General features: G+C 37.7%; 3 protein-coding genes across 4 annotated transcripts; 2 read left to right on the forward strand and 1 right to left on the reverse strand.

Moving 5' to 3' along the window:
• The first annotated feature begins 1,046 nt into the window (after positions 1 to 1,046).
• On the forward strand, positions 1,047 to 4,791 carry LOC128238914 (uncharacterized). Its single transcript, XM_052955234.1, has 4 exons — positions 1,047 to 1,120; positions 1,613 to 1,737; positions 2,972 to 3,088; positions 3,886 to 4,791. Exons 1-4 carry the CDS (start codon positions 1,048 to 1,050, stop codon positions 4,075 to 4,077), a joined length of 507 nt encoding a protein of 168 aa, XP_052811194.1. The 5' UTR covers position 1,047; the 3' UTR covers positions 4,078 to 4,791.
• A 3,942-nt stretch (positions 4,792 to 8,733) lies between these two features.
• On the forward strand, positions 8,734 to 11,315 carry LOC128238367 (uncharacterized). Its single transcript, XM_052954219.1, has 2 exons — positions 8,734 to 9,125; positions 9,662 to 11,315. Exons 1-2 carry the CDS (start codon positions 9,120 to 9,122, stop codon positions 10,676 to 10,678), a joined length of 1,023 nt encoding a protein of 340 aa, XP_052810179.1. The 5' UTR covers positions 8,734 to 9,119; the 3' UTR covers positions 10,679 to 11,315.
• A 681-nt stretch (positions 11,316 to 11,996) lies between these two features.
• Positions 11,997 to 27,247, reverse strand: LOC128238366 (phenylalanine-4-hydroxylase-like). Of its 2 annotated transcripts, XM_052954216.1 has the most exons (13): positions 27,001 to 27,247; positions 24,395 to 24,532; positions 23,124 to 23,301; positions 22,755 to 22,784; positions 19,130 to 19,286; positions 16,743 to 16,793; positions 16,029 to 16,174; positions 15,471 to 15,606; positions 15,093 to 15,219; positions 14,722 to 14,817; positions 13,777 to 13,910; positions 12,920 to 13,035; positions 11,997 to 12,580 (listed from the first exon to the last, which is right to left on the reverse strand). In XM_052954216.1, the coding sequence occupies exons 1-13, from the start codon at positions 27,058 to 27,060 to the stop codon at positions 12,531 to 12,533; spliced, it is 1,419 nt and encodes a 472-aa protein (XP_052810176.1). In that variant the 5' UTR covers positions 27,061 to 27,247; the 3' UTR covers positions 11,997 to 12,530. The 2 variants fall into 2 exon arrangements, with proteins under 2 accessions (XP_052810176.1, XP_052810177.1); XM_052954217.1 differs by lacking the exon at positions 22,755 to 22,784 and having other exon boundaries at positions 27,001 to 27,246.
• Positions 27,248 to 27,457: the final 210 nt, after the last annotated feature.

Genomic DNA, 27,457 nt, shown 5'->3' on the forward strand with positions numbered 1-27,457 from the left:
TACATCCTCGCACAACAGAGCTGAGTTGTAAGGGGGATATTCAGTTTGTCAGTGTGTTCCATCCCTCCGTCCGTCCGTTTTTCTGTAGACACACTCTTGTGCGTGGGTCATCTCCGAAATTGAACGAAACCTCATCTGTGTGGTACCAAAGTGGTACTTGCCTTTTTTCTGGTATCGCTCGAAGTTCTGGCCATTTGTTTTTGTGTTGTTGTTTTTTTTACAATAAAGTGATACAGGAGATGTGCACGCTTCAACTTCAAAACCCCAGAGCAGATATTGACAAAACTTTCCAGGAGGGATTCATGTCAAGCTTAGCGTTGCATGAATTCAGCATGGTTCAGTTTGAGTATTTTCCACACAGTTATGATCCCTTTTTACAATATAGTGTACATAGAGATTCTTTGCGCGCTTTATCTCCAAAACCCCCAGTCTGGTCAAGACGAAACTTCACAGAAATGATTTATAGCAAGCGTAGTGGTGCCGTTTCTATTATTAACAGTATAGTATCCATAGTAATCCTTCTGCGAGCGTCATCTCTAAAACCCTGGTGGGATACGAAATTTTACAGAAGTGATTTAGATCAAGCCTTGTGATAGATTGTGTGACTTTCAGCAAGGTTTACCCACAATTTTCACAGAGTTACCTCTTACCATTCATCATATTATCATATAATAGTAGTATACATGAGATTCTTTGTGTGCTTCGGCTCCAAAACTCCATACTCATTTTTCATATGTTGGGGCCCATACAGGTGAGGCGCATTCAAACTAGGACCATTAACACTGTCTTACGAAAATTTCCTGATATCAATTCGTATATAAAGCCACAGATATTTATTAACTTTGTATGTGTCTCCAGTGAATTCAACTCAGCTTACCAGGTGTTTGTAATAAACTTGCCGTGTTCAATTATTATCTAATGGTTTTCATTATAGATTTGTTTCATCGGCAAAGAATTTTACTTCAGGTTGGTTGGTTCATGGCAACGTCTATCTACGGGTCTCATATTTGAAACCGGTTTAAGTTTTTGATAATCAATTACGCCAATATGTCAGCCTCCATGGATGACGATATTTGTAAAAAGGGCACAACTGAACAGGGCGCCAAGGACTCAAATAGCTGTTAGTATTTATACACTCATCACTTTTACTATATACAATCTAAGAATACAAAAATTTATCATACAATTGCTCTGTCATACCATATTAAACATAGTCCTATATTTAACTGTCAAAGTCAATGGTTACACACTACCATTACCTGATGACTTAGGTACTACTGACATTTTCAAGATACTATTTATCAGCTTAAGTACATCAGCTTACAGTTTTTTTTTGTTACGATATACTTTTTATGTAATTTTATGCAGAAAGTATTTTTCTACAATTTCAAAAGGATTATTAGGTAAGAATCTCTAAATTACATCTAATTTATTTATTGTTTTGGCTAGGGTACCCTACACCCTCTTTGATGAGAGGCAGACTTTTTACTAGAACTAAAAGGATCCAACCCCTGATTTGTATTCATGTTGTTGTTGTTGAGTTTATAAAGGTCTGTCCGCGCCCTATAATGGCTGCATTATGGCTTGACCCTGTCATTTGTATTCATTTCAGGGACTCATTATGTATTAGGACTGGGATTTACCTTTGTCATAGCGGCAGGAGTTACAAACTATAGAACCGTAAAAAAGGAAGTCCGATACTTGGAGAAAAGCACTGACCCTCTTCACTATGAAAAGGTTAGTTATTTTTGTTTGTAGGATTCTCTTTCAGTTTTAGAAGAAACAATCGTTTCATTTTTACTTTTTGTAAATTTAGTTAAAATCACAATGTTTTCAAAAGAAACTGTAATTGCTCTGCAATCACACTCGCCAATAGACTTTGAGATTTACTGAGTCACAGATTTTGCAAAATCTTGATCTTGGGTTTTGGTAATTATATGGACCAAAGCAAAACATTCCAGTGTGTACACTTTCCTATGACAAAACGTCTCCATTTCGATCAAATACCCTTATCAAAATCATTTAAAGACTCAAAATCTTTAAAATAGAATGCAGATATTTTCACTTATGTCCAAACTGGGAATGTTTTGATAAAGGAGGCTGTGACTGTTATTATTTTTTATGTTTATTTTATGCTTTCCGGTTGTGTTGAAATAAAATTTAAATTTTCCTGTTTCCCACAGTGACAATATTAATTTGATATATTTCACTGTTTTGAAACTTGAAGCCCTCTCTCCGTTCCAAATCAAACGTCAGCACGCACAGGGCTTGGACACAATTTCAACGATGTCATTTCCGAAATGATGTTTCATGTGCATACATATTGGCATGTTTTTCTTAAGTATAATTAAATGGCTTTAAATTCAAATTTCGGGCATTTAATAAAAAGATAAATTGTTTGTTTCAGTGCAAGATGGCATTATAGTTCACCTTGTGAACACCAGAAGTGAATTCTTCTCATGTGGCTACTTCACTCGTGAAATATAAGTTTTTGTGCTCCCTTGGTGAAATATATTAAAATCTTACACTGAAACACACATCTCTATTTATATAACATGAATTGTCGTTCTGTCAACTTCTGCTTTTTTACCAGTGACTGTCGCCTTGAATGAAGCTAGATTTACAATCATGTCTTCTTATAATTATTGATATGATTTATGTTTGTAGATATTAAGGATTTGAAACTTTATCTGTCAGTTCGAAAACATTCTACATTTGAATCAAAATATACCTGCTCTCATATAGCCAGTATGATTCCGAGTTCCTGGTTGGGTCAGATTGAAAATCCTGATATTCAAATTTTTAGTATCATTGACAGTTACTCTTTCCCTTTAGTTTCTGGTAAGGTCTCAGCAAATACCTTTGTGGTCACGGTACCTGCTATCTGACGCATGGTAATAGGTGTGTACAAACTCATGGGCGTCTGCAACTTAAAAAATACGAACATCCTCAATCTATTCTCTTGTTTTAGTTGCAGTTAAAGTCCCAGCGATTAGCATCGAAGGCCCTGGCGCTTGCCACCGTGGTCACAGTTCCAACCATAGGACTTCTTGTGCTGGGTGTCTTCAAACTCATGGGAGTGAACAATGTGAGTGAATGCAGTACCTTTAACGTAGTAAGCCTTAAAATGTTGAATATTGAGGTCATCTGTTTAATTTTAAGAAAAGAAATTCAGGTAATGTGATTGACTTTGTGTCAGGCGTGGCGTAGGAGTTGTGTAAAATACATTGACTTTGGCCATAGCTCAAATACTGTTAAAAGTATTCGCATAAACTTAAGTAAACATGTTACCAGTGACCACACCAGCTAAATCTACATGAATTAAGGCCATAACTCTTGTTTAATAAATAGTAGAACTAGAGTTATGCACCTTTATTAACTGAACAAATTGAGTATAAGAAATTTTGGTTATTGGACCATTTTGTTAAGTGCTAAGGACACAAAAGTTACAGAGAGAATGAACTGCAAGAATATTGCGGGATCTATGCCCCCTGTCTGTCTCCCTAACACTTTAGTTTTCAGTTCGTTTATCTGGATCATTTGAATATAAGATGGTTGATAGGTTCAATTTTACATTGTAAACATCAATTTGAGAAGTCGCTGTCTATAATTCAAAAAATCATAATGAGTATTGAAAACATTACACATAATCCATAAATGCATGTAATTATTCAACATTCATTTATATCAATTATTTAGCATAATATTATCACAACAACATACAATTCACTTATTCTCTGCATTTACACCATTATACAAAAAGTAGCTATTTTCCTTGGTCCAGCTACATAAGCATTGTATTTTTGTGATTATATTAACAAAATAGTGACACAAAATGCACATTTTATGTGTAACTATAATCATGTCTAAATCTATTAATTTCAGTTAAAAGAGTTTAAAACAAGGCTTAATGAGTACTTTCCGAAGAAACCATCCCAGGGCAGAACTGAGTTTGAAAACTTGAAAGAGCTTGCAGATTATCTGGTGAGCGAGGACAGAAAAGTCGAGGTACGGAGGAAGAAAGGGCACCATGATGACTCTGGAGGGATTGGGAAGGGGCCACTTGACAAATCCTGATGTTATTGAAGTATATACTTTAAAATGTTAACTTTGTGAGGTTTTATTTGCAGAATTATTTGTGATTGCAAATTTCACCGATAATATGAAAATGCTATCCTATAGAGAGAAGTGGTTCATATCATGGTGTTGCATACTCAACTTTGTGGAAATGACAAAGACGAAGTAGTGATACCAATCCTCATGAATTATAAGTAGTCTATAGAAGTGAAAATAACTGATGTGCCTACTACATGTTATGATGTACATGTAGATTATGTTGACTGCAGTGCCCAAGTGCTCCATTGTCATGCAGGAGGTTCAATACGGACAAATACAGACCTGTGAACCTGTGATATGCATTGCAGAACTTGTTAAGAATTGACTACCCAGCTGTGATCAATTATGTATATATGTGTTTATTATGTTTTTGATTTTCTCACAGACTTGTGCTAAAGTGTTGCATTGAAGACAATTTGTTAGTGAAAGTGTTTTACCTGTGCTCATGATTTTTGAGACTAGTAGAGAATTGTAAGAGTTGTATTAAAAAGATGAATTGAATTTCTGCGATGGAATAGATGTTTAAATGTCAAGTGTAAATTAAATGGATGAAACAGGAAAAAATATCAAAGAAATATTGTAAGGAAGTTGTTATTTATTAATAAGGTATAGTTCATTGAGATTTATATTGATGTGACTAAATTTGTTTGTATTATGTAATACATGTATAGTGTTCATGATTTCTTTTTTTAATTTTATACATAAACTGTCTGAAGTTCAAGTACTGGTTGATATTGAATAGTTTTGAACACCATTGGCACAATTAGGTTTTTCATGTTTCCGACAATAGACATAAACAGGCATGTATATCCTTTCCAATGTGCTTTCACCTTGAATTTATAAAGCAAGCATGAGTTTGTATGATTATAATGACACCAGCCCATTCAGTAGAGTGGGGATATAGCTGTGGCTCTGTGGATTGATAATTGAGTCATTAGACAACTTCTTGTCCCTCATATGACTAGAAATGTCATATTTACCTAGTCTCTTAATAATATTTGACCTAGGTTCATAAAACTTCTTAATTATGTGGCTTTTCTTGAACAGATTTGAAGGACATTATCAGCTTCAATGCTTTGAGGATCTTTTTCAAAAACTAGAGAATAGAATAATGCATGCCCTTACATTTCCATTAACAAGTATGTACCTAGTAACTTTCAGGTCAGTAGGTCAAGGTCAGGATCTCCGTCAACATTTTATAAAAGCGTTTACGAGCATTAAGAAGATAAAAGTATGATGTGTATAATACAAGTAACATCATAGATAACTTACCATTGACTAGCTTATGTCTCCTTTTGATACTAGATTCAGTACCACATAAGACCCATGTCCCTACCTAGAAGGTCGAGGTCACAGCAACATTCTGAACTTAGCATGTTTTACTATTTAAGCCATATTGATGATAGAATAAGTCCAGTCCATATCTTTGTCATACGAGGTCAGATTTTTAAATTATTTGGCATTCCGACACTTGGGCATGCAGAGGTATTAGTTTAAACATTACATATTTTACGACTGTGAAGATTGTGTTATGCAACCTTATACTAAGTCACTCTCGTTGGCACAATGATGCGCCTGAGTGTGGTCTTGTGTTGTGGTCAAGTACCCGGAATAAATCTACTTGTCTGGCTTGGTGACTACTAACCAAACTCGCATGCGCCCTGGCTGGTAATCGAACCTGGGTCGTCATGGTGAAAAGCGAGTACGCTAACAACTGGGCTAACTGGACAACCCTGCGGGACCCAACTTTTATTAAGGTTAGGGTATTGGTCAATTTGTTCATAAAGTAATTCCAGGAAATATCTGGAGAATGGTTAGGCTAGGACCATGAAGCATGATAGGAGGTTGCTGTTGAGGGGGAGGGGGTATAAAGATTAAAAAGATTTTTTTATTTGAATGTACTTTAATTACTAGACAGTTACCATTCTAGAAAATGGAATATGCATAATTCATATTTTTCCAGTCCCCAATTTCTCAAACAAGTAGGTCCCTTATAACAGGATTAAGCTGTTAAAGCTCATTATTTTTGTTTTGTGTAATTTATAACAATTCTTATTCTGCAGAGTTTTAAAACCTTTAAAGGAAATTATTATTATGATAATCAAAATGAATTTATTTTCACCTTATAAAGTAAATTCTAAGTATGTACTTTGGCTTAATGAAATAAGACACTTGTTTTGCCTAAGTTTTTTCTAGAAATTGGGGCAGATTATAAGTTTCCTGCTCCAATGTTAAAAGATACTTCATTATATAGAATTCATTACTTTAATTAAACAAATATAAACTCTGGGCTTGTGATTTAAGAATGCTCATTGACCCAATTTATCTTGGGAACTGTCTGTAATTTACGTTATTCACCCACAATATTCATTTAACAGTTGGTGTATCAGGCTGTTATGGTTTTAATTTAAATAAAGGCTTGCACATATATCACAGTGCAGTTGGTATAGAGTATGGGCATTGTATGGAAGCGTTTATCGTATTATAAACTAACTGATATTGTGATCATATTGTCTTGTCGACTTGCTTAATCCTTAATGTTAGGATTTAAGCTCAATAGTTATCGAAGGGTGCTGCGCTCTGTCCTTGTTTGGTAGCACCCTTCTGCCCTCATGGAGACCAGTTTGTGCACCCTACCCTCTTGCCTTCTAAAGATAATAAATTATTTCTTTGGTTTTGTTTAGAACTTGAAATATGATTATAAATTCATAGTAAAAGCTTAATATTGTTTGGCAGTTGAACCCTTATATTACTTCAATTAATAAAGTACAATTCTTTACATTTTCTGTGAAATTCATGAAGTTCAAATTGTTCACAACATGAAACATTGTGCCCTTCTCACCCTTCTGCAGCACCCTGTCCTTTTTAAAACCTAACTAAAACCCTTATATAACACTGGCTAAACCCCTTCATGTCGACTGGGATGTTATAACACCACCTGTAGCAATGCTTGCGAGGACTTATCTAGTAAATAGGGGAATAAGTCGTCATATTAATTGTGAGAAGTCGTGTTATAACTTGCATGTCGACATGACTACCATGGGCGGATCCAAGATATGACGTGAGTGGGGGGTTACCCCCACCCCCCCTCCCAAAATTTTTAAAAAAAAATTGGCGCAATACGGTCATATATTTTATTCAATGTATCAGGGGGAAAGACGCGCGTCCGGTGCCCCCCCCCCCTCTGGACCTGCTAGTGACAGAAAATTCGCTTTATCTGTATATACGCTATACTCTTCCATAATTTAATAGACAATGTTTTTTCGTGCATTAGATAATTGTATTTTTGGTTTAGATTTCCATGGGGTTTTTACGCCATGCAAAAGATTAATGATTTAAAGTGAGCAATACATTCAATTCGGTTTTTATTAATTGATCTATGATATTATTCTCAAATATCCGCAAAATTAAAATGAATGCATATATTGTTAATGCTTTGAAATTCAAGCTGTTTTATTGATGGAATTGGAGAACAGCTTATTATCATCTCTCGAGAGTGCTTGGTGGTTATTTACACTGCATCGTAAATCTAAAAAGACGGTATTATTATGACTTTATATTTGGAACATCAAATATCTACCCAGTATTATGAAATAGAAATGAACAATGAAAGGGAATTTGAACAGAAGACCTCGTAATCTATGTGCTAAAGAAACTCTTTAACACCAGCGGTTCAATCAAGCTGGTTGGCACAACCTTTTTATTGATGAATTACCGATGTGTTATCTAAGCATTTACAAAAGATAAACTGAATAATACTTGTCAAGTTAACATTATTAGTTTGTCAAATCCCTTTTACACCTTCAATTCAATTCTTTATAATTTGGGCGAATTCACAAGTGCACTTGTCGCCGCAATTCAGGATGTGGCATTCTGCATTTTGCAAATAGGAAATACAGAATTATGAAATCCTCATTAATGCATTATTATTAAATTTACTAGCCCAAACAAGTTGCCACAATGCAAAACTTTGCACAAACATCATCAATCACGAGTGTTTTGAATTCATGGATCTTTTATATAACTATTTTGTTTTAACTATTTATGCTGCTCTGTATTTGGTATACATGTAAACATAAGACACTTAGTTATTTTTTAATAACAATTGTTAACATCAGGGGCGGATCAAGGATTTGGCGTCTGAGGAGGCAACTTTGGACATGCACCCCTCCACCAGAACATAAATATTATATATATTGCTTAACTATGGGTATGGTAGCGCCCCCCCCCCCCGACCCAGGGGATATTTGACCAATTCATAGTCTGAAATGTCTAGACTAGATGTATAGTCTGCCCAATATATACCTATGTTTAGTCTCAAATGGCGCATTGTACAAAGTGTGTGATATATCATTTGATAAAATTTCTAACCAGAAGAAACATTAATCATAGTTAAAAAGTGTAGCGGGATTTGTCCGTCTTTGCATAAAATGGTTTGGAGGGAGGGGGGAATTTTCCGGGGGGGGGGGGATATTTTGTCCTAAACTGGGCTAAATACTTGATGACTTTTTTCCACTTGACCCACGGAAAGCGCTCCAGGCACCCGATTTTAGTGCTCGTGTCATTTCTCTAAGAGTCATCGAGCGCTTTTGCTATGGAATCAACAATATGCTAATTTCTCCTCTACCCCTTTCATAGCCCGCAAATACAAACACAATAACGGGTAAACATCTGCTTTGACACTGAAGTATGATGTCACCGTCTCCTATTAAAGGTGTATGAAAATTGAGTTGGTATAATCAATTGGAACCCATTCACTTTGAATGCAATGCAAAATTGTTCTTTTAACACGATTTACTTGATCACTTTTCATTTCCATTGTTGGAGATATTTTCGTGATTGTTTGTGTCAATACATAAATTTTATGGAAGCAATCTTTTTCAATATTGACATTCGTTTCATCCATTATCTCTTTTAAACAAGCCACAGACCCAGGCCGGGTACTTTAGGACAGTTCAGTTTCGCGTTGGACTACAGATGGATGTGTGTTTAAAGTTCGGCCGATGAAGGTGAGATTGAATATACTTGTTTGTTTATTGTTTATTTATTGAATTAATGTACATGTATTTGAAAAAAAAAATACACAATGCGTTTTATCTGTTTTAAAATTGTAAACAGTAGCGTGTCGCAAACATGCCTTTTATAGTCAGAGATAAGATGGTTTATTTATGACATCGAATAATATTTTTCATTAAAAATACTTTCTTTATTAAACCGGCCATTTTAATTTCACTCCATGCCACAAGATATAAATATGTATGTAATACGCAAAGTTTAGCCGCTTTTAATATTCATAAAAATAACTATGAAATGTTTTGATTGAGTTTCAAATAACCAGATTCAATTACGCAAATGAATTGAAAATACAATTTAAAGCAAGGTTACGTTCAAAAGTAAACGGAATTGATGAACATGATAATTATTTGAGTAAATACAAGTATTGAATACAATTTTATTAAAGTAGATAATAAAATAAATCCTCAATTGATAAATCGAATAAAGCTTCATTGATTGAATACATGTAGTGGATATCTTAATTTTCCAGACGATGGCATATGCCAGACGTAGTAAGTCTGCGGGGTCTCGTTTGTCGCAGAAATTCAGCGTCATTAATGAAGCAGACGACCCCAACTCGTATAACGTCCGGTTTGACTACAGCCACACCTACCTTGACAACGAGGACCTTGACCTTCGCCTCGAGGACCAAGCGCTCGAACTTCACCGTGAACGCTACCGCGCGGGCGTCGAAACAGACGAACTTTTGAAAAAGGCCAAACAGGATGCAGACGAGAAATTGCAGCTAAAGAATAAGATTAAAAATCGCGACCCGAATGAATCGTCGAATCGTGTGTTGAAATCTGCAGAGCTGAAAAGACGGCCTTCAAAGTTAGTGTGTGACAAGCAATTCGTAGAAAACGCTAGTAAAACGCCAACGAATGAGCAGACACCAGAAAAAGACAGCACAACTGAAAATTTAATGGGCGAGGAGAATGAAAAACTTGATGAACCCAGACAACCTAAATGTATAAATAACCTAACTATGTTTCTTTTGTCTGTTCATACGTTCAAGAAAAATATCACACAGAAAAAGGACGATAAAAACGTAACTGAGAAAAAGAATATATTTGATTCCGACAGCAAAGAAAAGAAAGTGCCTTCTCATAAAAAGAAACCGCCGCAACTGTTGCCAAAGCGACCATCCAGCTATCACCTAGGCGACACAAGGTCAAGGTCACAAAGCCTGCCCATCGGTAACGAAGATGATAAAAGTCAGTATGGAATGCACGTGCGGACGGATTTCACGCGCTCGCGGCGCAGACTGGAGGAAATCAGCCGACTGGAACAAGATTCAAAATATGGCTATGTAAATAAGTATGAAGAACGGCGGAAGAAACTACTTGCACAGTGCAAAGATACGCAAACGCTTGACGGACGAATTAAGAGCTTTTTGCATGAAATTGACGAGTTTAAAGTTCTGTCCAGTGCGGAAAATTCACTTGAAAAGGTTCTTATGCGTTCCAAACAGAATCGTTTACAAAGATCAAACACATTTGCATGGTAAAACAAAACTTTGGTTTTAATTTTTAGTTTCTCCGTTGATTTGTTTTCAAGAAAACAAATCGATGTTTTGTTACATTCTTAGTGTCGTTGTTGTGTTAAAACGTTCTCTATTGCCATAGGTAAAACGTATTAAAGATATTTTATTTAATTTGGAAATTGATATGTACATACGTCATGGATACGCTCATATGGAGCATGTCCTACAACTTTGGTTGAAGTATTTCTTGAGTTATCTCCCTTTATTGACTGAGAAAATTGGATAAACATTAAGGTCGGCTTGCTTATTTATCAGTATTACGATGGAGACGATATGTGTGTTTTGAATAAATAAATGTTAACCAAAAGGCTCATTAATATATCATTCATGATGGATTTTGATTGATCTTTAAACAAAATGGAAATGAGATATTTACGTCTTCAATTTATTGCACATAAAAGAAATAAAAATAACCTTAGCTAACGTTCGCTAGTAAAATAACCTAATGTAAGGCTGATTTTTATTGCAACAAATTAAAATGAAATGTGATTTTTTTTCCTTTATGCTTCGAAGAAATTGAATATTTATATACATAGATTTTAGAGTGCTCAAAAGTGATCACTTCATTTTAAGTACAATAAAACAATAAGAAAGTTAGCACTTATGCCGTATATTGATACATTTCAGTTTTTATGTTTAATAGCCTGGGCTTGGCTGTATGGGTGCTGGCAAAGCGACGCGCCCTGTGCCGGCGACGTTAAGAGAATTTAGTTTGCATTCTTAATCTCTTGCAAAGAGCTTTCAAAACTAGGCGAGTTCCTTGTGATCATTGTTGTTTAAAATTCTTTTGAACAAGTTCATTTTATAAGCACGTAATTATTTAGCTCTCAGTGGTGGGGTTTTTATATGATGTAGTGAGAAAGTTGCATTAGAAACCGTTCAATGCTTGGAACAGTACCCACTGGCGGGTCCGGGGGGGAGGGACATCCGGCGACGTCCCCTCGAAAACCGTCAAATTTTCCCCTTTTTTGTAATTAGCGTACAAAAAGTAATTGAATACTCTAAGAATGCACCATTTCGGACATTCAAACACCCTGGGAACATTTAAAACTATTTAAACAAAATTGGCTCAATATACATAACCAGTCAAAACTCGCTATGTCGAAGTCGTTGGAACCTCGGAAAAAATACTTCGAGTTTAACGAATATTCGATATAACCGAAATACATTAAGTGTATGACTAAACCAAACACATTCGAAGAAAAGTTAGACATAACCAGAACATCGAAATAACAGAGTTCGACATAGCGAGTATCGACTTTAAAAGATATACACACACATATAAACTTCATTAAAATATATTTCATCTTCTAAATGTACATACAGTATCCCTACACCATAAAGGACATGCGATATTCCAAGTTTTACAAACAACGTAGACTTGGGAACATGTATTTACAACATAATTATTTTCATCAAAATGACAAAATGATATTCTTTGCCTACATCATAACCAAATGGACACATGATAATATGATATACAGTCGAACCCCGTTGGCTCGAACTCGCTTGGCTCGATTTCCTCGTTGTTTCGAACTGGATGTAAAATACCGATTTCTACATACTTAAGGTAAGCATTCCCGCTTGGCTCGATATTCCCGAGGCTCGAGGTTATTTCGAGCCAACGAGGCTCGACAGTAATATGATTTTTTTTTCAAAATTACTTTACATCTTATTGAGCAAAGTTCAAGTGAGATTGAATACATTGAGCAAACAATGTTATTCTATAGATACACAGATTGTTAAATACATTATTCATTAACACACAGTGACATGGTATACAGTAATATTCATATTCAAGTCAGATATATACACTCTAGTGGCCACCGAACTTGGAGATGGAATCTTCCAACAGTGTCATTTCGGCTGCAAATAAAACGAAAATGCATACAGATGGATGAACAAATGGGCACACACTTGTGAGAAGATCTCGAGGGGTGAGGGGGGAAATATTATATCTGCAATCTGAACTCCTCAGCCATTTTCCATCGAAAACATTACACATTAAATCCTGGATTGGCCTCTGCTTAAGGGTAAACTACACTGTTGGTGTGTGAACTGGTTTGGAGTTGCATCTTATACATAACATCTCCGAATAAAATCGCGATCGTACCGTGATACATCGAAACTGAATATCTACGAATATCTAACAACAACATATGTTTAAAGGGGACACACATATGTTAATATAAATACATGTCTTACACTTGATGTTCCTGGCGAGGCTGATGAGCTGCTCCTTGGACTCGATCACTTCCACGGACTGTGTGTACGCGTTGTACTTGACCGTGAACGGCCGCGGGATTGTTGCAGCGAAATCCCTGCGGGAACAAATATGACATTTTTTTTGGGGGGGGGCACTTAAAGAAGGCTGAAACTAGGCCTTTAAAGGGTTCATTTTTACATAATTGAAAGTGAAAACGAAACAGTAATTCTTCCTTTTTATGACTGAATAGAATCTAAATTTTATCAGCTTGTTTTTCATTACCGTTTTTTCAGTTATAACCACGGAATACAAAACACGGAAAAGATTAATTTATATCGTTTTTCGAAGTTTTGCAAAGTGTAAAACGAGAAACGACAAACAAGCTAATATGTCTTTTAGTTTTCTTTTTCCCCTTTGATAAAAATAAAAAATAAGGAAAGAAAATGATTTATTTGTTTTCGTTTACCCCATAACAAATGATCAAAAACAAATTGATAAGATTTTTCTTTTTCCATGAATTTAATTCTTTCTCACGGAAATCAAACCAACAAACTGATATATTAATACCTTTTTTTCAATTTCAATTTAAAAACTGCAAATTGAAAAATGGGTGGCGCAGCAATTTCTTTTTTTATCACGCCCTCTGCATCTATTACACAAGGTCAAGGATGTAAGCGATCATTTATATTTTTCAGCGGGAACAGTTTGCAATGTTATTTCGCGACACGTGTTTACAAGAATGCCTAGTGTTATTTTAGTTCAAGGTTATTGGCGGACCCGTGGTCAAGTGGTAACACTCTTGACTGTCAATGCAGTGCCAGTATAAATAATCTTACACAATTATAGCGTCGGTTACCTCATTTTCTGTTTGGCTGACTCGAAGCTCTCGGCGATGAAGTACACGGGTTGAAACTCTGTGATCGGGTAGCTCTGTTCCGCTGTCTTGGCAGGCTCGAACGCGCGTGTCTCAGGTTTATCGCTCAAACAGTACTGAAGGTAGAGAAGGCATGAAATTGATGACTACGAGTAAAGTAAAACGCGAACATAATTATTGTACAGTCAAACCCCGTTGGCTCTAACTCCCAGGGACCGACCAAACTACTTCAAGTCTAGGTAATTCGAGCCAAGCAGGAATGCTAACATTCAGTAAAAAGAAATAGGTCATTTACATCCATTCCGAGCCAAGCGACTTCGAGCCAACGGGGTTCGACTGTATAATTAATAAAACCCCAGTGATGATCGCTTTCTGAGTTATTGTACGTTTGTATGAACAACACATTACGTCACTATTACCTATATAACGGAGATAAATAATGACCAAAACGTTGAATACAATGTCTGACAGTCTGTTCTACAATTGGCTTGAGAGTCACAGTTTTTGTCAATGTTCACGCCAATGCGATAAGTCAACTATTTAAATAGGACAATTGGTATTGACTATCATGGACCTGGTTTTTGTACTTTTTGATGCATATATAGTTTTCTAATCTTGGCAGCCATAAACGGACTTATGCCAATTTCCAACGCAGTGATCTCCCCTGAGGAACTGGATTATGTTTTGCTACTAAATTTGACCCTGTTGTTTAATGTAAAAAGCGTGGACACAAAATAGCTCTAAAAAGTCTACCAAAATAGCTTGAAATGGTTTTACAAACTTTTTTTGGATATTTCTGCAAAATAATTATAGAGTATGTCTACAATATAGTTCTAAAATAGTGCTGCATTGAAAAAAGATCATTCAGAGCATTAAGTCAAAATTTCTCTTTCACAATTGGATTCAACGAGACAGTTACTCTAATACCTGTAGTTCCCCGAAGGATGAAAGGAGGCCAGCCCCGTACGCCTTCACTTGCCCCTCCTGGCGACACAGCCCGAACTCCACCGTGAACCAGTAACACTGTCAATGAGTTATCATTTAACTTACGCTTAAGTACAAGTTGTTTCGTTGTATTTTCTTAAATATCAACCAGCCAAATTTGCAACATTTCTGACAAAAACGTCAATTACAAATTTAATCAGATTTATGTCTTTAAATAAGAAACCGATTTAACACAATTGCTTACATAAAGACGAATCACTCACTGCATTTCTTTATATGTATATCAAAATATCAAAGTAGCAAAGATGAACAACATTAAACCTCATTTACCCTTGTCCACATGTGCTACTTACGGTTGCGAGTTTCTGAATGTACTCGTCCGGGGCGCCGAGGGACGCCAACCCGATCTCCTGCGAGAACTGCGCGAACGCCTGGTCCGCGAACAGCGGCACGTGGCCCAGCAACTCGTGACACACGTCACTAAAATACAAAGTCGAGGGATAAGTTAGAACCGATCTAGTGGAGAGTGAGATTCGCAAAGCGTAAGCTAACGACAGTCAAGTGAACTTTAAGGCGACGCCAATCGGTTAAAACAAAAAGAATGGTATTTTAAAAGACAATGCTGGTTTTGTAAACAGTTTGGAATGTCAAAACTGTTCGCTTGCAACACTAGAAAAGTGCTTGTGAACTTGTTGTGGCGCTACCGGCACCAAGGAGATTTTGGAACTTACGGTTCAGGCGTGTACATGGGTTTGGAGCCATGGCGGATGTACTGGGTAGAGTGGAAAACACGGAACGCCAGCCCCGCCAGGAAGTCACGTGACGACAGCAGCCCCGCCACCGGCCGCAACCGAAACCCAGTACAGTCTGAAAGGGAACCATACAGAATATCACTCAATTACAATAACAATATACGTATGTTTACAAAATCAGTGATATTGACATTGGTTCTCATCAATTTTGTTGAAGCAATTTGGATTGCATTTAAATGGGATAAATTTGGATTTTAAAGACATTTATAAACCATTCATGTACCTATCATTTGTGTTTCTTGGGTGGGGGCGTCGGAGACAATAGGAACTTGCAACAATGGCTGATTCCCGACGGATGGGATTTGACAAACGCGGTTCAACCGCCGCTTTTATGGATATGTCCTATATACATTACTGACGATTAAAACAAGTCCTGCTTTGCTCGTCTCAATGCGTATTAATACATGGAGTTGCCACCAATTGCCTTCGATGGAACAAAGCATTGTTGTTGTACATACACGAGTTCCGCCATATTACCTTGCAGGAAATTAGAGATGTCCTCAAGATGTGGGATATTGTCCTCCCGGAAGCCGCAGTTGTCCTGGAGCAGCGGAAACACGTGGTTAAACTCACGACACGCATGCGTCGGGTACAGCTTCGTCAGCTCACGAAATATCGTCCCCCTGATCATTGTACATGTACATCATATTGCACAGGTTGCAGTTCATGCATTATCGCTGATGGCCATTATAATTTTGGACCGAACAGTCGCAGCTGTATTTCAGAATATGACCAACTTTCCGTCTTTGTGAACATTTTCAATGATATATTAATTATAGGTTCTTAATAAATAGTATATTAGTATACATGTATTTTATTTTTTAAGGAACTAAATTATACTTGTAATAGATACCATGCATGTATTGTCTTACATTCTAACCATGTATAAACACTTAGGCACCATATACAGTCGAACCTCATAGGCTCGAACTCGCTTGGCTCGATTTCCTCGTTGGCTCGAAATGAATGTAAAGGACCGATTTCTTTATACTGAATGTAAGCATTCCCGCTTGGCTCGAATTTACCGAGGCTCAATGTATTTTCGCTGGTCCCTGGGAGTTCGAGCCAACGGGGTTCCACTGTATGTTGTTTTGGTACAGTAAAAACTACATAAAAAACTACATTATTTGGGAAGTGGTGAAGTGTCTATTACATGATTCCAAGAAAAGAAAAAAAGAGTTGAAAAATTACCATGTCTTAATTTCATCGGGTGTATATTTAACACTTGGAATTGGTGTTCCGCTGAAAAAAAAAACAACATATAATGTTATATAGCAAAAAGTGAAACAATTTATATAAACCTTAGGCCCGTTTCACTCAAAATTTTAGTCGATCTAAGTAAATTTAAGTCGTAAAGTAATTCCTTCATATTTATGCGATTTGAAATTAAGCCAATATAAGAATGAGCAAATTGTTGCCGAGATAAAAAAAATGTGACGCTATACTACATAGTTAATATTATTGAAATTACTACTGGGGGTGGGGGGAGTTGAAACGTTGAATAACAGCAAGCAGTGGTAGGTGAGGACTGAGTATGATTTACGTCTTGTTTAATTTGGATTTTTGGCAGTCTATAGTTAAGGTGAGTAACATAGTGAAAGGATGAAAGGTCTTGTTGATCACAAATTGAAGTAAGGAGCCCTCGGGTGAGATACTTAAAAGCTCTCGGTGAGATACTTCAAAGCTCTCGGGTGAGGTACTTACAAGCTGTCGGGTGAGATACTTACAAGCTCTCGGGTGAGGTACTTACAAGCTCTCGGGTGAGGTACTTACAAGCTCTCGGGTGAGATACTTACAAGCTCTCGGGTGAGGTACTTACAAGCTCTCGGGTGAGATACTTACAAGCTCTCGGGTGAGATACTTCAAAGCTCTCGGGTGAGATACTTACAAGCTCTCGGTGAGATACTTCAAAGCTCTCGGGTGAGATACTTACAAGCTCTCGGGTGAGATACTTACAAGCTCTCGGGTGAGATACTTCAAAGCTCTCGGGTGAGATACTTACAAGCTCTCGGTGAGATACTTACAAGCTCTCGGGTGAGATACTTACAAGCTCTCGGGTGAGGTACTTACAAGCTCTCGGGTGAGATACTTCAAAGCTCTCGGGTGAGATACTTACAAGCTCTCGGTGAGATACTTCAAAGCTCTCGGGTGAGATACTTACAAGCTCTCGGTGAGATACTTACAAGCTCTCGGGTGAGATACTTACAAGCTCTCGGGTGAGATACTTACAAGCTCTCGGGTGAGGTACTTCAAAGCTCTCGGGTGAGATACTTACAAGCTCTCGGTGAGATACTTAAAAGCTCTCGGGTGAGATACTTACAAGCTCTCGGGTGAGATACTTACAAGCTCTCGGGTGAGATACTTACAAGCTCTCGGTGAGATACTTAAAAGCTCTCGGGTGAGATACTTACAAGCTCTCGGGTGAGATACTTACAAGCTCTCGGGTGAGATACTTACAAGCTCTCGGGTGAGATACTTACAAGCTCTCGGGTGAGATACTTACAAGCTCTCGGGTGAGATACTTACAAGCTCTCGGGTGAGATACTTACAAGCTCTCGGGTGAGGTACTTACAAGCTCTCGGGTGAGGTACTTACAAGCTCTCGGGTGAGATACTTACAAGCTCTCGGGTGAGGTACTTACAAGCTCTCGGTGAGATACTTACAAGCTCTCGGGTGAGGTACTTACAAGCTCTCGGGTGAGGTACTTACAAGCTCTCGGGTGAGATACTTACAAGCTCTCGGGTGAGGTACTTACAAACTCTCGGGTGAGATATTTACAAGCTCTCGGTTAGATACTTACAAGCTCTCGGGTGAGGTACTTACAAGCTCTCGGGTGAGGTACTTCAAAGCTCTCTGGTGAGGTACTTACAAGCTCTCGGGCGAGGTACTTACAAACTCTCGGGTGAGATACTTACAAGCTGTCGGGTGAGATACTTACAAGCTCTCGGTGAGGTACTTACAAACTCTCGGGTGAGGTACTTACAAGCTCTCGGGTGAGATACTTACAAACTCTTGGGTGAGGTACTTACAAGCTCTCGGGTGAGATACTTAAAAGCTCTCGGGTGAGATACTTACAAGCTCTCGGGTGAGATACTTACAAGCTCTCGGGTGAGATACTTACAAGCTCTCGGTGAGATACTTACAAGCTCTCGGGTGAGATACTTAAAAGCTCTCGGGTGAGATACTTAAAAGCTCTCGGGTGAGATACTTCAAAGCTCTCGGGTGAGATACTTACAAGCTCTCGGTGAGATACTTACAAGCTCTCGGATGAGATACTTAAAAGCTCTCGGGTGAGATACTTAAAAGCTCTCGGGTGAGATACTTCAAAGCTCTCGGGTGAGATACTTACAAGCTCTCGGTGAGATACTTACAAGCTCTCGGGTGAGATACTTAAAAGCTCTCGGGTGAGATACTTCAAAGCTCTCGGGTGAGATACTTACAAGCTCTCGGTGAGATACTTACAAGCTCTCGGTGAGATACTTACAAGCTCTCGGGTGAGATACTTACAAGCTCTCGGTGAGATACTTACAACACAGCATCTACACAATATCATCTCATTACTGCATTAAAAGACTCACTGTTTGTAGTTAAACGCGATGTCGGCGAATTCCTTCCGGCGCGCGCGGTAGACGGGGTCGGTAAATCCCGGATGGTCGGAGTCTAGCTCGGAGCCGTAGGACAGGATCTGGTTGGCGAACCGGTCAAGGTCCCGGATGTGCCGTGGAAACCAGGGGACTGCAGGCCGAGGTAGGGAAAGAGAAAGATGGAAGTCAGAAATCGGTTGACATCGGTGCGTCCTGATATTTTGTTCTCAGTATGTTTAAGTGGACATTTGTTCGACTATATTGATGCGTGGTCATTTATTGCTATTATAAAAATTTATATAATATCGCATAACTATACTAATATACTTTATGCGTTCTAACTTTCAGTAATCTCGTTTACCCTCTAACAGACAAGCACTAGAAGCTATATAGATCCCATCAATATAATAGAAGCAAAACAAGCTTATTTGATATAATTCATTATATACAATATATGATAATATATAATTGTAAAACTATCGCTCGTTTTAAATTACATAACATATGATTAAAAACATAAAAAGCATGACAGGGTTAAGCGGCTGAATGTAGGGAATGGTGTGAAATAGTCATGAAATCAGGGTTATTCGCATTACAGTCGAATCCCGTTGGCTCGAATTCCTCGATGGCTTGAACTAGATGTAAAGAATCGATTTCTTTATACTAAATTGTAAACATTCCCGCTTCGCTCGAATGTCGAGGTAGTTACGTCGGTCCCTGGGAGTTCGAGCCAACGGGGAGTTTAATTCGAATGGCCGCAAACATGGATAACGAAATAGTCTTATCCGGACGGAGAAACATGATAACATGCAACAGCGATCATATTGGTTTAAGGAATCGAAGAGACACCATACTTATATGTAAACAAAGTTCATGGGCCATTTTAATAAAAGATCTTAGTCGATTTAAGTCGTAAATTGCATAGTTTCATTATTTTGCTTCATGTTTGATTGAACCGAACTAAACTTTAACCGCTCTTATAAATGAAAACAAAGATAAGAGAATACAAAAAAATCAATGTCTTGCCATTTAAGACGTTTTACACAGATTTCAGATTATTAAAAATAATTTGATAAACGACCCTACAACAATATATCGTACTATGATGAATTTCAGTTTAATATTTATAGAGTGACACAATTTAAATGCTAAATCATACATTTGAACCCTAAGGGTCGAATTCGCTTTGCTCAGTTTCCTCGTTGGCTCGAAATGGATGTAAATGACCGATTTCCTTAAACAGAAGGTAAGTATTCCCGCTTGGCTCGAACTTCCCGAGGCTCGATGAATTTTCACCGGTCCCTGTGCCTTCGAGCCAACGGGGTTCGACTGCATACACTTTGCCTACACTGACCAATAAAGCTTTGTATTCGAAATACAGGGTTTAACTACTCACTGGAGTATCTTCCATGGCCGAGAGTGTAAGATAGGTTCACCCCAACCCGAGCGTAGGGTGTTTTGCGGTAACAAGGTTTACCGAGTTTCCGCAGAACAACCTGCGCGAGGGTTGGGATGAACCTATCTTACACGAGCGGCAATGGTAGATGCTTTTTCTCCCAACTCAGTTAAGCGAAATTAGGTAAAAATGTATTTTTTTCGCTGGAACTATTTTGTGCATAGTGAAAATAAATGCGTATAGATATGTGATAATTCGTGCTTGTCATGGATATGCACGCAGTGATTCAGATTATGTTAATAGTCAAATTGTTCCTTAAATAGTTCTGAAGAGAGTGCAACATTATTTCCTGAATGGATCGTGAAAACTTTGTTTATAATGTCATTTGAAGCGAGAAATAATTAATTAGGATTCTAAATATTGCAACAAGAAAAGGTTTCCATTATGCTACAGATGACGGTCTTCAACAAGGGAGGTACTTGTGTTATGGCAATAAAAAAGGAGTTCCATACGGGTACTTGTTTGATCTTTGCCCGTGGGCAAGAATTTCTAGCAAGGTCAAATATTTGGCTCTACTTATCTGAGGTGGGAGAATTATTCCCCACCCCCCAGGTAAACGAGCCTTTGGAACAACTTTTTTTCAAGTTCGTCTTGTATTTTGAATGGTGATATTAACCACTCGTTACATGTTAGTTCCTATATGATGATGATTCTTCACACAACCTCTCTCTACATATATCATTTTAAATACGCCCAATCCAATGGCTTATGTTTGTTATAAATCTAGCCGCGTGATTAATACAATTTAGTATGGCAATATAAAACACACATTACATAACACAAGCATAAAACTATTGTAAAAAGATAAAGGCAAGCTAAATCATGCTACTATTCTTATATTTCAATCATTATTTATTATAAAGTAAGTAAATAAGTTTGTTTTCTTACTGACTGAACTTTCTGAATAAAAGGATAAAACATATACATGACTGCATGAAATAACCAAAAGTATACTGAAATAACCAAACTATAGATGACTACATGAAATAAACAAGAGCTGTCACTGTAAGTGACGAATGCCCCCGAAGTGGTACTCAAGTGTGAGTCAAAGGTCATTTAGGGAAAGAAATTAAATATGTAGATAATGAAAGGAAAGTTTATGAACACGTGGAATGTACAGAAAAATAAATGTCGGAAAATAGCTCATTGAGCTAATGTTTCTTGTTAACACAAACCCGACTTTAAATAAAGATTCTTGTGTATTGTATCTTGTAAAAACACACTAATTACCTGTCATTGATGTTTTTGAACATCACATGCATGGTCACTGTAATATTTCAGTGTTGTTGTTGGTCTTATGGTCGTGTGACCTTGACGTATGAATTAGGACAGGGGTCTTACACGCGAAAGGTCGTCTTGGTATATCGAACACATATGCTATTTTAAAATCTGTCCATACAACAGAAAGAAATGAGCCTGACACACGGACGGAAGGACGGACGCTCGGACCTCCGTCTAAACGGACGCACGGTGCGATTTTAATATACCCATCTTCAAGGGAATAAACATATAATTTCACTCCAGTATTCGTATTTGTTTGCCAAACATATTAATGTATCCGATACAAGGTAAGGGTGCAGGGTGTTTCCACAGGCCATATATATAATGTAAATAATGGTGCACTACAGCACACCATGGGAAATAAGGTGAATAGGTGGCAAAAATATCAGCTTTCGCGTTCAGTTACTTTTCCAGAACATCTCTTAAATCTTAAGTTACGAAAATGTAACAAATTTATTCCTGGTGAAACAAATATGTATACGAGTATTTTTTTAACATCTAACGCAATCGGAACACCTCGGCAATCTCCGCCATACGACGGGCCACGAATGTCTATGGTGGTGAACTGAAATTGTTCGTAAAATGAAAATGTCAGCGATGCCTACAAAGTTGGTGCTTGTCTGTACTTAATGTTAAGTGTCAGACAGGTGACTTTTTTGGCTATTAATACCCCCCGAAAGCAGCAGAGATTCAGGTGAATTGTGCAATTGCATTCTTTAAAATTTCTACGCGATCTATCTACTTGCACCATAGTTAAATGAACGATTTCTGACATTGTAAAGCATTCATTACACACGAGGTTGTTTCAAAGGTAAAACGGCTCCGATTGGATTTAAACCCTGAACGCGGAAGCTGACAATTTTCGCGTCATAGCGGGTCTACCTTCTGACGCTTCGCTCGTTGAGCGACGTCCTAAAACAAAGCACATAAATTGATGAGTGAATGCATTCATGACCAAGTCATATGAAACAACTGCATGGTTGCTTTAAAAATCGTAGCCGACTTCAATATTTTAATATGTTTTGTTTATTAGTGGAAGGAACGACAAGGGACCAAATTTCCTCCAAAAGCCATCTTGGTAATTCCGTGGGTATCAACTTATCACTACATTAGTCCTTTTTACCATATAATTAAAAAGTGTTGTAAAGTGTTGTATTCAATATTCTGTCTCAGACAAGACAGAAATTAAGACAAGATGACTTCTAAAATAGGAAACCGGAACCACCTAACAGGCGGTGGTGGGTGGCTTACCAGATCCGCGCTGATGTTTCCGGGAGAGCAGTGTGATGGAGCACCCTTTGGCCTTGAGGTCGTGGATGGCGTCCTTGAGGCCGCCCGTCTGGTTGTCGCAGTCCGCATAGAACTCGTACTCATCCTTGCTTTTCCGGGACGGCCGCGACTCGATGTGAATCAGGTTGACTTTGTGGGACTGAAAAAACAACAACAATTGCTAGTCAAAGTATATATCCTTTAGAACAAAATTTAAAGGCCTAGTTTAATCCTTCCATCAGTAACCCCCTCCCAACCCCACCCCCCACAAATCAACAACAAAAAACAACAACCGTGTATTGTTTATAACCTCTGTGTATTGATCTTAATGTAATTGCCTAGCAGTCTTATTAGATCTCTTATCTGAGTGTCCTGTTGTGCAGTTTTGGAGGTTTCATTATTGAAATGGACCCTAAATGGCTCTGAGCCAATAAACAAATAAACAGGAAATTGGCCTCTACTGTGACATTAGTGCAATTAGCAGGAGATGCACAGCAGGGGATTGTCATGCTAAACATTCCTTAAACTGGGCCTTTAAGGCGCTTTGTTTCATGAAGGTTTCCCTTTATTCATTCGATGCCAGCCAGTGTAATATCTAACGAAGAAGGTTTCGAGGGGTAAAAGCAAGAAGGTTCTATCTTCAAGAAGGTTCTATCTTCTTCTTTGTTTAATGTCACTTTATAACTTTACGCATTCACCCCTCGGTTAATAGTCACACAAATACGTCCATGCCTTAAATAACGGCTCTTGAGTGGGCAAGCCAAGTGTGTTGTGTGTCCGTGTGTGCGCATGTCATGTAAAACTGTCAGACTTTGGGCTCTGTAAGTTGGCTGTTATTGTCGTCGTTCTACGGGACCATGAAATGCATGTTAGAGCTACTTAAATAACTAGCCATTATGGCGAAAAACATGACCGCCAAAAATAAAGCACCCTCTACATTGACTTAAACTTAAATATTTTGAGCGAGGGTTCGGAGACAGACTATTTGTATACGTAGACATGACAATTAACCAAATCCCTGCTCCTACGCACACTGGAATTAAATATTCTTAAAGTGCGATTGCGAGGGCGCCGTTCGTTTTTCTGGCGGTAAAGAGGAGCCTCTGTGTAGTCGAAGTCATCCACGTAAATTCTGGCCAACCGCCCGCCCTCACCGCACTAACACATCCACCAACGCACTTACCTTGAAAACTTTAAGGGCACTGGCGAGGACGCCGGTCTTACCTCACCCGCCCCGTTAACAACAGACTCACCTTGAAAACTTTAAGGGCACTGGCGAGGGCGCCAATATTCTCGGAAACAGTGAAGAGGATAGACGAGCTCCCATCTTTGTCTTCAAAATCTTGCACGTAACTTCCGGCCACCCGCTGGTTTTCGCCGTTGTCATGCGTCTGAAAGATAGTGACGGATGTTATCAGATCTGTATCGATGTGTGTTAGGTAGTTATGTTTTAACTATTCATTGTTATAATTATTTACTAGTATTACGGTTCCCACCGGTTGACATTCATAATGTACATATGCTTTGACCGAATCCTACTTGTTTGCACCGTGTATGAGAGTGTTTCCTTTGATGATGTATGTACATATTAACTCCAATATCAGAACGGTACCAAGTAGGGAGGTAGGCGGAGCTTAACGTTTCAATAAGTACCGCGCGGATAAATTACAACGCTTTTCACTGGTACCGCAAACTTGGTTTTGAACTTTGTCATTAACAAAATGGTACACAACAGTAACATCACCCAAAACCCTCGTTAATGAAATGATGAACTTATGCTGAAGCCCTCGTGTATGATTTTTAAAATCTCGGGTTGTTTTTGCAGTAGCTATTTCTTACAGGGGCGGATCCAGGATTTCACATTCGAGGGGGCGTTACTTAGGGACGCAACCCTTTGACCTGCGCTCCTCCCTGATGATTCGAAATTTATATGGTTTATAGTGTTTTTTCACTCCCCAAGAAAAAAAGAACAATTTCTTGTCCGAAATGGTGCATTTTTGGCATATTTTATTACTTTCTTCTGCTAACTTGAAATTAAAAGTGCATTTGTTCAATGCGAACGGTATAGAATGAACTCAATCTTCAATACACTTTTAAGGAACTCGTTGACATGAAATTTGGAGACAAGATAGCAGTTTGCTGTCCTATCTTTCGAAACAAAACAAAAAAATGCACTGATATTCAGTCAAAAATGAGTTGGCAAAGAACAACTGTATTTTTTTCTGGTTGGCTTCTTTTGGAGACTGTATACAGAACAGTTGATTGATCTATTAGCATTTAAAGCCACATTCAACCAAGCACTTGTCAGTCGTTTTATCAAGTCGCAATGAACGAAAGGTTCATGTAGCCTGTTTTCATACCAACGTGACCGCTCGTTAACATACTTTATCAGAACATGCGAATACTAATGATGACTGTATGACAATTAGTCATAGATTTGCAAAGGTAAAAATTAGCGGTACATAAAGCGAACGCATTTTTGCCTGTATATGTTCATCTTTATTTGTTAAATGTATACGTGAAATTGAAAGAAAGTGAATGCAGATTGATAGGCGAAGGACATATATAACAATGATTATAAATCATGAAAATTAATCTAAAACAGTGTTATATAATTAGACATGTGCCCCATTAGAAAACGTTTGCTGTTGATAATTACAAAACATTTTTGTTAACGCTTGTCACGACCGCGATATAAATATTTCAGTATGAAACAAATACAAATGAAGATATAGCAGTAATTACATTTTTTCTCGACGCATCCCATGATTAAATAAACTTTTAAATAATATGTGTTTATTAATATGTTTTAATCTTTAATTAAAGGCTGTTTAAATAATTAATTGTTAAGTTATCTTTAAATCGGAACAGATGGATGCATATGTTAATTTTTATATTCTACTTTCAGGAGAATACATGTTAATTTCACTGCATTATAGGTTAAATCCTTTGCAACTCAACCTATTTTTTCTCCAATAATGACCACTTAGATGTACATACGCACTAGAGGGTCCGGGGGAGGGAGAGGGGACACTAGGCGTAAATCGCCTCCGCCACACTCTACATTCGCCCAAGATGACATATTTAATATCAATTTTGTAAAAAACATATGCGTAGAATACACACATTAAAACTAAAATTAGCCAAACTTTTCTTCAAGGGGGTACACATCGCCCGCCATACCACGGACAGTATATACATTATGCATATGTTTCAGTTTCGGGGGTGGGGGGGGGGAACGGGTAGAGATGTGCCCCTCTAACGTCAAATCATGTTGAATCTGCTGTATCATATATAGCTCGAGGATGATGCAATGAAAAGTACTGTATGTATAAATGGAAGCAATAAAATGTCAAATCAGGGTCGTCATTGTACAAAAAATGAATATAATTTGCAAACTAAGGCTAGAATTTATGCTTACGATGCACGCACGCAGATGGCATATGAGCACGTGATATGCACGAAGTGCACATACATGTAAGCACGTTTGTCGGACTCGTCTGTAATCTATATTTATTTGTTTCGTTTTAATCTCTCTGTCCTATATAATTGACAAATAATGGAACCGGTGCCAATTAAATATAATGAAAAGGTCAGCTGATAAATCATGTATAAACGTTTTATTTGAAATAAGATTAGGCGGAAATAACGCTACCGACTTAAATTAAAGCCGAAGAAAATTTATAAAACTTATTAAACTTTTTTTTAGATATTTCGATACAGCTTTTTAGTACATGCCTAGAAATGAAGAATAAATAAATAAATATACATTAAAATTAAGAACAACACGTTAATCAACCTCAAGAACAGCGAAACAAATATGCGCAATTACATGTATGAACAAAAATGAATATATTACCCCGTTCGTTCCGTTCGCTGTCATTTTTGCCCTCTTAGCTGGAGACAATCCTGCGTCCATATTGTACGATTAAAACTGTTTGTATGTATTCCTACTTTTCTATTTCTATTTTAAATTCCTGCTTAAAACTCTGCTAAAGCCAAAACTGAACCTGCCTTATCTTATAACCTTGACCGGGCTTCAAAACAATGGTTTTGATTGGCTGAAACTGTCACACCTCCGTCAGCTTTTATTAAGCATTAATTATGAACGGTAATGATAAATAGATAATATTATAATGGCGTTTTTTTTGTTGTCTTAATCAATGGTTATTGAAGCCTTTTATTCGCAAGTAAATGAAGTAAATGGCTTCAAAATGGTAGTCCAAAATCTGGTTCTTTTATACCAACAAAAATATGTACATGTTGAAGATTTGAATGTAACCAGGCGCGTAGCTACCTACACGCGAGTACGCGGT

The sequence above is a fragment of the Mya arenaria genome, chromosome 6 (assembly GCF_026914265.1).
Source record: "Mya arenaria isolate MELC-2E11 chromosome 6, ASM2691426v1".
Classification (NCBI taxonomy): Eukaryota; Metazoa; Mollusca; class Bivalvia; order Myida; family Myidae; genus Mya; species Mya arenaria.

Coding starts and splice junctions, on each gene's coding strand:
- LOC128238366 (XM_052954216.1), bottom strand. CDS start 27,060: ATGGACGCAGGATTGTCTCCAGCTAAGAGGGCAAAAATGACAGCGAAC. Junction 19,287..22,754: donor AACGAGCGAAGCGTCAGAAG/GTAGACCCGCTA, acceptor CTCGGCCTGCAG/TCCCCTGGTTTCCACGGCAC. Junction 13,911..14,721: donor CATCCTTCGGGGAACTACAG/GTATTAGAGTAA, acceptor CTCTACCTTCAG/TACTGTTTGAGCGATAAACC.
- LOC128238914 (XM_052955234.1), top strand. CDS start 1,048: ATGTCAGCCTCCATGGATGACGATATTTGTAAAAAGGGCACAACTGAA. Junction 1,738..2,971: donor ACCCTCTTCACTATGAAAAG/GTTAGTTATTTT, acceptor CTCTTGTTTTAG/TTGCAGTTAAAGTCCCAGCG. Junction 3,089..3,885: donor AACTCATGGGAGTGAACAAT/GTGAGTGAATGC, acceptor TATTAATTTCAG/TTAAAAGAGTTTAAAACAAG.